This window comes from Diorhabda sublineata, chromosome 2 (assembly GCF_026230105.1).
Source record: "Diorhabda sublineata isolate icDioSubl1.1 chromosome 2, icDioSubl1.1, whole genome shotgun sequence".
NCBI classification, from domain to species: Eukaryota; Metazoa; Arthropoda; class Insecta; order Coleoptera; family Chrysomelidae; genus Diorhabda; species Diorhabda sublineata.
In genome coordinates, this window is record NC_079475.1 from 40451850 (window position 1) to 40465835 (window position 13986).

At 33.3% G+C, this 13986-nt stretch overlaps 1 protein-coding gene across 7 annotated transcripts in view; it reads right to left on the reverse strand.

The window, feature by feature from the left end:
* The window catches only part of LOC130440492 (G-protein coupled receptor Mth2-like), a 62887-nt gene that overhangs the window by 13069 nt on the left and 35832 nt on the right, over positions 1 to 13986 (reverse strand). The window contains exon 1 of one of the 7 annotated variants that reach the window (XM_056773676.1): positions 11277 to 11954. The exons of 5 other annotated variants lie outside the window; for them this stretch is intronic. In XM_056773676.1, the coding sequence (XP_056629654.1) occupies positions 11277 to 11796 (520 nt within the window). In that variant the 5' untranslated portion in view covers positions 11797 to 11954. Of the gene's footprint in view, positions 1 to 1415; positions 1952 to 11276; positions 11955 to 13986 lie in introns of those variants that run through there. One more of the 7 variants, XM_056773680.1, reaches the window with a different exon arrangement.

Sequence of the window (13986 nt, forward strand, 5' to 3'; positions counted from 1 at the left end):
ATCCATTTTGATTGTTTTAAATTTAAAAGGGATTTGAGGCGTTCAACTTCGTTATTGAATTAATTAGAGAAGTAGAGAATATAGAAAAACTATTAAATTTGTAATTTAGGATTTTTTCTCTTCCCTTCTGAAGACATATACATCCAAAATCAACCCAATCCAATATTAACAATCATATTATATTATTCCGGATTGTTTTCACTGCATTACTCCTTATTTGTCACAAGTTATGATCAAACATAGTAATTTAGACAAGGATAAATAAAAAAACAACAAAAAAATGATAAGATTTAGAAATACTGCACATTGTACTTTTGGCACAAGACTCCAGAAATAAAAAGTGACAACAAACAACAACTCCACGCCCGCGGGCCACACTGTGGCCCGCGAAGGAATCTTAAGTGGCCCGCACCAAATTCAAAAATCCCGCGGCGCACATTATGCATCCAGTGGTGCGCTGCATAAATGACATGCGTGCAAAAGCTCTAACAGACGTCAATCAGAGAATATGGAAATGTGCTGTGCAATGGCTTTCAAGGGGCAGCATGTTGAAACAAAAAATTGCTGAATATTTGTAGAAAAGTGTTTGTAAATAGCTAAAAATAACGATATACATCATCAAAACAAAATAACTTCATTTGATGTGATTAAATGAGATAATAGATCCTAAAATATGGAAAATTTTGTATTAAAGATCGATAATAGTTTTTGACCAGCGTGTAGAAATAACCGTATTGAGCAATTTCTAGTAAATATGCTTTCAAATTCGTGCGAAATGCAGTTATTATAGCTTTGATTTCAATTGGCAAGTGATTGTGCATTTTTTTGCATCGTACTGTATTGAGCCTAATTTCGAACGTGGAATAGGTAGAAAAAGAACAAGCTCCGCTCCACATTTGGAGTTCAAATTGAAATAAAAGTTTAATAACTTGAAATGAATAACTTTAAACACATGCAAAATTGGTGAGGCAACCTAGTTTTTCTTTTCGAACTTTTTTGAGTTACCAAATCGAGATGGGAAAATGTTTTGTTCGCTTTAAAGACAACAACGTAACAATACGTCACGAAAAAAAAAACTTTTTCCGAGTTTTCGCGACGTATTAGTCAATTATACGTCTTTCTATGAAGCTTTTTTACATTTTTAAACTACGGAGCATTCGGTTAATCATTCCACCTCAATTATCCATTGATTTTGCACACTTTTTTTTTCATCTAAAGAACAGGCAATTTCTCGGAAACTTTCTCAGAGGTAAAACCTCTGCCGACATGTTTTTTGTTCGGTGTAAACCCGCCTTAACCATCTGTATGAATAATAAATTGAAACTTTACATGATCCTAAAGGATTTTTTCTTGTTAATTACATCTGAAATGTCTTCTTCTATATTTTTTATCGCAATGGTAATAAATTTAGTTACCTATGCAATTAGTTTCACGTGTGGGATCCAAAGGTTCTCTTACAGTAGAAAAACAAAGAAAAGCGGAAAGGTAATTCGACTCGTCCAAGCAATATTCGTCATTGCCGAAGAATTTATTGAACGTCGGGACCCAAAGCGTCCCATTTTCTTGGAGGAAATAAGCGTCAGTTGGAATATCAGGATTCAATTTGAACATTTTACAAGATAATTCTCCGATTAGGAACTTGGTGGAATTATTAATAATCCCTATATAATTGTACTTATTTTTGTAAAGGGGCACCGAGAAAGGTTCACTGGAGTTGCTTGGCAAACACTTTTTTTTAAAGATTTGTCCCGGACCGCAACATTTTCTAACGCAATTTACATTTTCGTCGCACTTATCGAAATGTCTCGAAACATCGACGGCACTAACAAATTCCAAGAAAATTAACAGGAAAATGAGATCATAAAAATACGTTGGTGTCATTGTTTATATCTGTAATTTTTTTATACGACATTTATTCAATAATCTATCACTCGAAAGCCATGAGGGAACTGGATATTCCGATCGGATAAGCTTGTTTTTCACAAGTAATTGTGATTAAAAAAAAAATAAGCCAGCGACAAGAAACGACTTCGAGCGAATATCGGAGTAGTACATGAGCCAACGCAACAGCCAATTAATTGCAAAAAGGTAAGGGAAGCGATGCGAAGACGACGATCATTCGAAGTACGGCAACGATGAAACGATTAATCTACGGACAACCAGCGGCGTCGCATGGTTCACAACGTAAGGTTGGGGTCGGGAGCTTGGCGTTTCCAATAATTGGTTATAATCAGTCATTTTTTAAGATATTGAATTTGAATTTGATAAAATTGATGATATCTTTATTGGAATCGATACGACGTTCGTTATAATAGATAATTTCAAGCAAGTTTTGGCCACGGTTTCGGTTTAGATAGACCATGCGCAAGGTCCAACTCTTTCCAACATATCGGCCGGAAATTAACGAATAAATGCTTCAATATTGGCTTCCAGAACGTTGCTAGTTTATCCCTATAGACATTAGCTTCAACATGGCCACCCAAGAAATAGTCCAAAGACGTTAAATCACCCGATTTTGGCGGCCATTTTACGAGATGAACTGTTCACCGAAGGCGGCTCTCAATTTGGTAATTTTTTCGCGTGCCGCGTGGCATATGGCACCGTCTATTTAAACCACATGTCAGGCATGTCCAAATCTTCCATTTTGGGCGAAAAAAAAATTGTCAATCATCCCACGGCAGAGCTCGCCATTCACAGTAACATTCCGACCATCGTCGCCCGATGTTGCCACAATTCACACCAAACAGTGACAAGCGATGCGAAGAGGACGATCAATCGAAGTACAGCAACGAAGAAAATGATTAATCTACGGATAACCAGCGGCGTCGCGTGGTTCACAACGTAAGGTTGGGGTCGGGAGCTTGGCGTTTCCAATAATTGGTTATAATCAGTCATTTTTTAAGATATTGAATTTGAATTTGATAAAATTGATGATATCTTTATTGGAATCGATACGACGTTCGTTATAATAGATAATTTCATGCAACTTTTCGGTTTAGATAGACCATGCGCAAGGTCCAACTCTTTCCAACATATCGGCCGGAAATTAACGAATAAATGCTTCAATATTGGCTTCCAGAACGTTGCTAGTTTATCCCTATAGACATTAGCTTCAACATGGCCACACAAGAAATAGTCCAAAGAAGTTAAATCGTCCGATTTTGGCGGCCATTTTACGAGATGAACTGTTCACCGAAGGCGGCTCTCAATTTGGTAATTTTTTCGCGTGCCGCGTGGCATATGGCACCGTCTATTTAAACCACATGTCAGGCATGTCCAAATCTTCCATTTTGGGCGAAAAAAAAATTGTCAATCATCCCACGGCAGAGCTCGCCATTCACAGTAACGTTCCGACCATCGTCGCCCGATGTTGCCACAATCCACACCAAACAGTGACTTTTTCGGGATGCATTGGTAGCTCTTGCGATACTTCTAGCTGGTCTTCACTCCAGATGCGGCAATTTTGCTTGTAGATGTATCCATTCAACCAGAAATGGGCTTCGTTTGCCGGCGCCCATTCACCAAAAGTTAGACGTTGTGGGAGATCGCGTGGCTTCAATTCTTGCACCAGCCGTATCTTATAAGGTTCTACACCCAAATCCTTTCGCAAAATTTTCCTCGTAGAGGCCCAATTGCTGCAAACGACGTTTAATGTCCAATGGTGTAAACTGGGATCGAAATTTAATCACAAGCTTCCCTCGGTAGACCTTCTTCCAGGACAAGGGAGTCCTCTGAGTGCCGGCGACGCTTCTCGCGAGGAAGGTCGCCGATTTTCTGGTGAATGACCATTCTTCGTTGACCAATGTAGTACTTGGAACGGCAGTTTATTGAAATTCCTCTTTGTTGCAGAGGGAACAGTCTACTGGACGTGGTTATCTCGACATGTAGGCGAATAGTAATTGTAATAATCAATTTGTACCACTACCACGGACTATAAATGTTCAAGCTGCCACTTTAAGATATTTCCGATTCTAACTACTAAGTAAATATTTGGTAAAAGATAAAGAGTTGATTGAAAAATAGCTCTGATATATACTGATACATATCATGTATACTTTTAATAATCTGAATGTTAATCTACTCCATTAGTGCCTGGTTAAATATTTTTGATACGCTACGTATTTATTATTTGATGAACTCTTTTCCAGAAAAGTGGAAAACAACTATCAATCATAATGGAGTGTTTTGTGTACAGGGAAAAATTAATAACGTCGCGAATTTCGCGTGAAATTTGCCTACAAACGGCATTTATGAAAATAAAAACTCAAATCTTGCTTTAAATCTCGATTTATCGGTGGCTGCTTCAAAAAAATCAAAATGGAGATAAAAATTTGAGATGGTTTGACCGTCCAAACGACCGAGACGATTCAGTAATTGCTTCGGAACCAAGGAGGAGCTTCTACAAGATTTTTCGGTGCGGTCTTTAGTACTTTAAGAGAATGTCAATTAAATATTAGAAAAAAAGATGAAACAGCGCTAGGAAGCGACCAATTTATTGGATTTGGAGGTGGGGCAGCCAAACGCTCTTAATAGCACATAAAAATCCAAAAAATTGAGGCAATTGCGACAACGATTCAAAATTAAGCACGTCAGAACGAAACTTGTGCCACCTAGTTCATACGAGGCAATTCCACGTGTTCCAGGGTCGCTCTTTTATATTATTTCCACGTGAAAATTGTTTGTAAAACTAAATAAATGGATTGTTTTGTAAATTTTTCGATTTTCAGGATAATATTTACGCAACTTTTCTTCAATTTCTTCATATTCATTCAACAACGAAAACAGTTGTTTTTCTATCAATATTAATATTGATATATTTGTAGATTTAACTGGAATTTGATTTTAAACGAGCCTAACCTAACCTAAAAAATTTTTTTTCTCTTAAAATTATAGGTTAGAGTTCAAATTTAGTTATGTGATGAAATATGGCATTACAATTCTAATTTTTAGATATTTTTCGGTTTTTACGTGATCGATACAAAGCGATAGTTTCCAAAATTAATTTAAATATTTAAAAAATTTGATAATTAAAAATATTTTTGAATAAAACAAGGATATTCAATTATAATTTTCATCTAGAAAGTTTCGTTATAATATAAAGTAAAGGTTGGTGTAATTCCACCCCTGTATAATGTAAGGTTGTGCACGAAAATTATAGAATTTCAAGATTATAGTTTCACTGAAATTTTAGTCACCATTTTTTAAGGGTGACGGCTCGAAAAGGGGTCGATCCATCATAATTTCGTACGAGCTACCATCTCCTGAATTTAGTAACCCTCTTTGTATATCTTACAGCCACAACGAATATAATCAACGAATTACGAGTTTTCAAATAACATATATAACAAATTAGGAAATAATCCAAGGGAGGGTTCTTTAAATTTCGAAAAAAACACATTCAAACAAACAAATCATTAGCAAAATCCTTAATAAATATAAATAACACCAAGAGGCCAATCCATTTTCCAAATATTTTTCACGTTTCGACGAGAAGTTACTGCAAGTTTCGATTCTAAAACGTCCTCTACCTAAACACCTACTAAAGATTGAACTCAAAGTAAATTTTAGACGGATTTTCATGTTTTAATAGAAGAAAAAATGGATTATGTCAATTGTCAGAGACGATACCTAGAGAAATAACATACGACGTAGAAATAATTGAGAGAAAATCGAAATAAAACAAAAACAGAGTACAAACAATAGTTGATAAAGTACTTAAAGAGTTAGGAGGGATGTGATAGGGAAGAAGAAACAACAAAGTAAAATAATTTAGACACAAAAATTGACAAATGAAGAGTTGAAGCTAAAAATTGAAGCTATGTGGGAGAAAAACACATTCAAACAAACAAATCATTAGCAAAATCCTCAATAAATATAAATAACACCAAGACGTCAATCCATTTTCCAAATATTTTTCACGTTTCGACGAGAAGTTACTGCAAGTTTCGATTCTAAAACGTCCTCTACCTAAATACCTACTAACGATTGAACTCACAGTGAATTTTAGACGGATTTTCATGTTTTAATAGAAGGAAAAATGGATTATGTCAATTGTCAGAGACGATACATAGAGAAATAACAGACGACGTAGAAATAATTGAGAGAAAATCGAAATAAAACAAAAACAGAGTACAAACAATAGTTGATAAAGTACTTAAAGAGTTTCAAGGGATGTCATAGGGAAGAAGAAACAACAAGCTAAAATAATTTAGACACAAATGAAGAGTTGAGGCTAAAAATGGAAGATATATGGAAGAAAAACACATTCAAACAAACGCATCATTAGCAAAATCCTCAATAAATATAAATAACACCAAGACGCCAATCCATTTTCCAAATATTTTTCACGTTTCGACGAGAAGTTACTGCAAGTTTCGATTCTAAAACGTCCTCTATCTAAACACCTACTGAAGATTGATCTCAAAATAAATTTTAGACGGATTTTCATGTTTTAATAGAAGGGAAAATGGACGATGTCAATTGTCAGAGACGATACATAGAGAAATAACAGACGACGTAGAAATAATTGAGAGAAAATCGAAACAGAACAAAAACAGAGTACAAACAATAGTTGATAAAGTACTTAAAGAGTTTCAAGGGATGTAATAAGGAAGAAGAAACAATAACTACGGTATAAAATAAGTTTATTCATTAAAAGAAATTTTGTTTCGCCGAGGACGATAATCATCAGAAGATGACTAGTCCAGAAAATTTCAAATGCCTAAAATCAAAAGAAACTGCGACACTGATCAGCATTTCCAGAAGAAGTATTCTAAGGAACCCTCATTAGCATTTAAATATGACAAAAATTCACCGCAAGGTGGCGTCTTTTGAAGCTTTGTCGCGTAATTGATTGTCGTTCGAGGGTTGATAACAACTTATCTAGGGGTTTTGATGGATTAAGTCTAAAATTAAATATAATCGATTCGATTTCACAAAAGCTGATGGTGATTGTTAAAAACGATGATTAAATACCTGTTTTATTAAATTCCCTGGCAAGATAATAGGGGTCGTCCAACGTATAACACAAATAAACTGATAAACCCTCATCTTCATCCACGCAAAATCTATCATTCTGGTAGTATTTATATTTGGAATTTGGATAGAATAACGTCCCGTTTTCTTGTACGTAAAACTTTTCGTCCGGATTACCGTTATCCATTTTGAAATATCTGTACAACTTCCCTCGGTTACACCCCAACATCCCCACCGTAAAATTTGTTTCATCGTAAATCTTCGATTCGTTCATATACACAGGTACGGAAAAATTCAGATCCGCAGTTACGTTTCTAACGCAGACGTTCTTGTCGGTACCGAAAATCGCGTCTTCCTCGTGGTATAGGTAGTACCCTAATTGACAACATTTTCTTATACAAATTCGACTGTCTTTGCATCCGCAGAGTTCGAAGACGTTCGATGTATAGTTGGTGTAAGATGTAGTACCGGTTAGATCACATAAATCCAAAGTAGAACTATTTTCGAGAAGGAAAAACGAATAAACAATAAAAATATCGAATCGTGTCACCATTCTCGGTATAATTAGATAAACTGAATTTGTTATTTTAATTGATTGAATGTTGTTAAGTGGCATCTGTTTCATGATGTTATCAAATTTATGTTCGACCATGCGGTTGAACAAGAATCAAAACTTAAATTCAGCAAATTACCGATTCAACATCGTATATGAAATTATATCTGATATATCGGCGTGAAATATATAGTTAACCATCCGTTACTTTTACAGGGACAATCTGTATAATCTGAAAATATCAAAAATGAATATTTCGATAGATTTTCTAACAAAAAGGTCTGTTTGTTTAACTCGATAAAATTTATGGTTTAGGAGATATTTAGATTTTTAAATCGTTGTACATACCAAGTTAACGATCCGTTACTTTTACAGGGACAATCTGTATAGTTTAAAAATATCAAAAATGTATATTTCGATAGATTTTCTAGCAAAAAGGTCTGTTTGTTTAACTCGATAAAATTTATGGTTTAGGAGATATTTAGATTTTTAAATCGTTGTACATACCAAGTTAACGATCCGTAACTTTTACAGGGACAACCTGTATAGTTTAAAAATATCAAAAATGTATATTTCGATAGATTTTCTAGCAAAAAGGTCTGTTTGTTTAACTCGATAAAATTTATGGTTTAGGAGATATTTAGATTTTTAAATCGTTGTACATACCAAGTTAACGATCCGTTACTTTTACAGGGACAATCTGTATAGTTTAAAAATATCAAAAATGTATATTTCGATAGATTTTCTAGCAAAAAGGTCTGTTTGTTTAACTCGATAAAATTTATGGTTTAGGAGATATTTAGATTTTTAAATCGTTGTACATACCAAGTTAACGATCCGTAACTTTTACAGGGACAACCTGTATAGTTTAAAAATATCAAAAATGTATATTTCGATAGATTTTCTAGCAAAAAGGTCTGTTTGTTTAACTCGATAAAATTTATGGTTTAGGAGATATTTAGATTTTTAAATCGTTGTACATACCAAGTTAACGATCCGTAACTTTTACAGGGACAACCTGTACAATTTAAAAATATCAAAAATGAATATTTCGATAGATTTTCTAGCAAAAAGGTCTGTTTGTTTAACTCGATAAAATTTATGGTTTAGGAGATATTTAGATTTTTAAATCGTTGTACATACCAAGTTAACAATCCGTTACTTTTACAGGGACAACCTGTACAATTTGAAAATATCAAAAATGAATATTTCGATAGATTTTCTAGCGAAAAGGTCTGTTTGTTTAACTCGATAAAATTTATGGTTTAGGAGATATTTAGATTTTTAAATCGTTGTACATACCAAGTTAACAATCCGTAACTTTTACAGGGACAACCTGTACAATTTGAAAATATCAAAAATGAATATTTCGATAGATTTTCTAGCGAAAAGGTCTGTTTGTTTAACTCGATAAAATTTATGGTTTAGGAGATATTTAGATTTTTAAATCGTTGTACATACCAAGTTAACGATCCGTAACTTTTACAGGGACAACCTGTACAATTTAAAAATATCAAAAATGTATATTTCGATAGATTTTCTAGCAAAAAGGTCTGTTTGTTTAACTCGATAAAATTTATGGTTTAGGAGATATTTAGATTTTTAAATCGTTGTACATACCAAGTTAACGATCCGTAACTTTTACAGGGACAACCTGTACAATTTAAAAATATCAAAAATGAATATTTCGATAGATTTTCTAGCAAAAAGGTCTGTTTGTTCAACTCGATAAAATTTATGGTTTAGGAGATATTTGGATTTTTAGATCGTTGTACATAGCAAGTTAACGATCCGTAACTTTTACAGGGACAACCTGTACAATTTAAAAATATCAAAAATGAATATTTCGATAGATTTTCTAACAAAAAGGTCTGTTTGTTCAACTCAATAAAATTTATGGTTTAGGAGATATTTGGATTTTTAGATCGTCGTTCGCCGTAAAGAAATATTCTCAAAAAAATTATCATAAATTGTAATTATTTATTACAAACATTTCTAACTAAACTTCATACTGTCGAACATCATGTTATTTACGTAACGAAAAAATTGGAATGTAGGAAAATTTAGTTGGACACACTTGCGGAAGTTTATTTTATCGATCATTTCGTTTTTTGGATTTACCACGTTTATCCATTGTATTTAAGTCGGGGAAACGTGGTGGCCATGCAAATGGCCCGGATAAACCACCAATTAGTGGTTTCGTCGCACATATACCACGTGTCTCTGCGAATGTTTGGAGAAATAGCACATAACATGGGGGGGAAATCATTTTGAAGAAATTCTGAGTATCGCTGACCATTCAGGTTATTAATAAAATAATATATGAGGATCACGAAATTTTTTATACGTATTTTCAATAAATAATTACAATTTATGATAATTTTTTTGAGAATGTTACTTTATGGCGAACGACGATTTAAAAATCTACATATCTCCTAAACCGTAAATTTTATCGAGTTCAACAAAGAATACTTTTTTGTTAAAAAATCGTCGGAAGAATCATTTTTACTATCTTTATATTGTACAGGTTGTCCCTGTCAAAGTTACGGATTGTTCGAATGTATAATATAGGAAATATACTTAAATATAAGCTCTGATTTCGCAACTTTGAAGGCCTGTAACTCGTTTTTTATGTCACGGCATTATTTTCACGTCATCTACTAAGTTCCGGAACACCCTTAGATTTTGAGGCCCGAGTACGATTTCCGTGACGTCTCGATATGTCTACGCCATTTTGTAAATCGACCCAAAATAAGCCGAAAATGAAGAATAAAATTTTTCGATATCTCGCTTCGTTTTCGAGATATCGATACTTGAAGTTGGAAAAATTTATTTTTATTTAATATTTGTATATGAACCTAACCTAACCTAACCTAATCTAACCTAACCTAACCTAACCTTCTCATGGTGCACTTTGAGTGCAAAAAGTTGAAAAATCTTGAGTTTTTTACAGCCAAAATTGTGTAAAAAAATTTTTCTTCGCGTGAGGATTATTCTAGTTTTATTATTATTTATTTGGGGGGGGGCTTCGCCCCCTCACCATTCATATTGAATTTGAAGTGGTAAAATATTTATTTGAAACGAAGTATCGAACGCCATCTGTTCAATAAAGCTTTGAACTAACGTTTGATTATAACTTTAAGTATCGATATCTCGAAAACAAAACGAGATATCGAAAAATTTCATTCTTCATTTTCGATTTATTTCGGCGTAATTAAGTTAAATCGCGGCACCACGCAATCGTACTCTCCCCGATTTCGAACACGAGCAATAACTAACCTGAAGTAGCAACAAATCCATATTTAATATTTGTATATACCAACCTAACCTTACCTAACCTAACCTAACCTAACCTCACCTTCTCGTGGTGCACTTTAAGTGCAAAAAGTTGAAAAATCGTGAATTTTTTACAGCTAAAATTGTGTAAAAATTTTTTTTTTCGCGTGAGTATTATTTTAGTTTTATTATTATTCTTTTTTCTTTTGGGGGGCTTCGCCCTCTCACCATTCATATTGAATTTGAAGTGATAAAATATTTATTTGAAACGAAGTATCGAACGCCATCTGTTTAATACAGCGAATTTTGAACTAACGTTTGATTATAACTTTAAGTATCGATATCTCGAAAACGAAACGAGATATCGAAAAATTTCATTCTTCATTTTCGATTTATTTCGGCGTAATTAAGTTAAATCGCGGCGCCACGGTAACCGTACTCTCCCCGATTTCGAACAGGAGCAATAACTAACCTGAAGTAGCAACGAATCCATCAAAAGATGTTTGGTTTTGAACGCAAGCTATGGCAATATAATTATCTCCATTTTTAATCAAACAATAATCGTCCATTTCGAAATGAACGTCGTCCCATATCAATTCGCCATCAATAATCCTGAAATCATCGTTAATAAGTACTCTAGTTTTTATTTTGTCGCATATCTGATTATCCGGTACCACTATGATACTGTAAACCGAAAAAGCACTGTAAGGAGTGTCCGAAGATTTATCCGCTACACAAGTCCTTGTCGTCATGTTCATAACCTCACCCTCGTCGCAACACTTCCGAATACATTGTTTAACGTTACATATACAACCTTTAATCGAGTCACCTTGAACGAAATAATTTTTTTCGGTGTAAGTGATATCATCTTTGGTTATGTTAGTACCAGAACGGATCCCGTCCGTAATGTCAACACTATTTTCACAAACAGACTCGTCACAAACGCCGTAAGTTTGTAGCAAACCGATTAATAAAAACACTACGACAAACATCTTTTTCAATCCAGTTCCCACCAAGAAACCATTAAACTCGAATTACCGAAAGATTATTAGTAAATTATCTATAAGATAGGACAGATAAGAAAAGACAGTTATATAAAAACGTACGACTTATCATTTGTTGATTCATTAACGAACTGTGAAATATGACTGCAAAATTTCGTTGGGAAAATGGTGAATAGACGTTAAATAAATATTTGATGTCATTTCCAAGGAAATACCTATTTCAGTTTATTTAGAAAACAATGTCGATTACGGCGAGACAAAATTTCAACAGTTCGGTAAATTAAATTCGATTTAAAAAATCCAATTTGGAATTTGTTTGATTTAGAATAACATTTGTAATAGATAAAATACGATGAATGTCTGAAAACATATCGACAATAAGTTTGTTTCCACTGAATTGACTTTCTAATGATTAACCACGATAATTAGTAAATAGAAAAAAAAAACAACTTTCCTACAAAAATAATAAAAGATTAACAATATTTTTGGAAAATAAAATCGACAAAATGAGCCGTTTGATCACGTGACATTAAACAGTAATAAAAAAAAAAGCGTGACGTCACGTAGCCAAGGTTACCAGAATAATACTAGAAGGTTTGTGACATGCGCGTTTTTTTGTTAACAAACGATCAGCTGCTAGAACAACAGCAACGTCATTATGTTTTTTTTTTTATATTTTTATGTCAAACAGAACCTCGTTATGTTCGAGTTATGAGGATGTGTGTTATCCCGTGCTGATCTGGCTTATAAAAACGAATATATTTCTAACTAACACAACTGTGTAGAACCGGTGACGTCACTTGTCTACTGCGCATCTTGTTATTATCACTAACCTTCTATTATTCTAGTAACCTTGGTTGTAGCTGTCATTTTCGTATAAAGTAACCAGGTTATTTCGAGTTTTCGGCAATTATTGTTAAATTAATAAAGTTCGTTTTTAGTTTAGTCTTGAAAGACAGGTCTAATTTGCTATGGAATCAAGATTTAAAAAAGCAAACTGCAGCAATTTACCCAAAATTGACGCCGTTATACTTCACTGATTTTGAGGTTAGCGAATACAAAATTTCAATAACTTTAACTTAATTAAATAATGAGATTTTATATGTTATGTGTGGTATATTAAAGTAGATTTTGCAAAATTCATTACTTTTACTATATATTTATAAATAGATACATCAAATTTTGTTTCCTACTTACATCAGAATAATCTTCACGGAATTTTTTTCTTTATTGTTTGGAACGTATATGAATAATTTGTCTGGCGATTTTATATGTTATGTGTGGTATATTAAAGTAGATTTTGCAAAATTCATTACTTTTACTATATATTTATAAATAGATACATCAAATTTTGTTTCCTACTTACATCAGAATGATGTTCACGGAATTTTTTTCTTTATTGTTTGGAACGTATATGAATAATTTGTCTGGCGATTTTATATGTTATGTGTGGTATATTAAAGTAGATTTTGCAAAATTCATTACTTTTACTATATATTTATAAATAGATACATCAAATTTTGTTTCCTACTTACATCAGAATGATGTTCACGGAATTTTTTTCTTTATTGTTTGGAACGTATATGAATAATTTGTCTGGCGTTTTTATCATTGTACTTTCACATTGGGGCACTATACAGTATTCGTATATAATAAGAGGAATTTATTATTTATTAAAAGACACAATTGACTGTCAAAAACAAACACAGCTGTTTCGCAAAACGGGAAGTCATTCAAGACGCCATGACAGTCTTGGCCTTTTTCGCGGTCAATTCAAAGTTCATTTCTAAAAACTCGAAATACTAACGTAAAAAATCTATTTTTATTGAAATAATATATTTTTGGGGTGAAATAGATGCTAAGCTATAGTTTTAAACTAATTTCCAAATCAATAGTCATGCATCGTATGGTACAGGCTTAATAATTGTCGTGTAACGTTCTTTTTTCAGTTAGGTTAGGGCGCTTGTGTACGTCCGTTTTTTTTACCGGACAAAATCGGTGTGATGTCCGGTGTATGTACGCACATTATTATAAATCAACGAATCCGGCAACAAATCGCGGAATATCAGGATGTTATTTAATTATTTTGAAAATATCAACCGGATTTTCCAAACTAATGTTATTAAACCGGTTAGATAATAAACCTCGATTCATGTTTGTACGTAAAATTTTTATGAC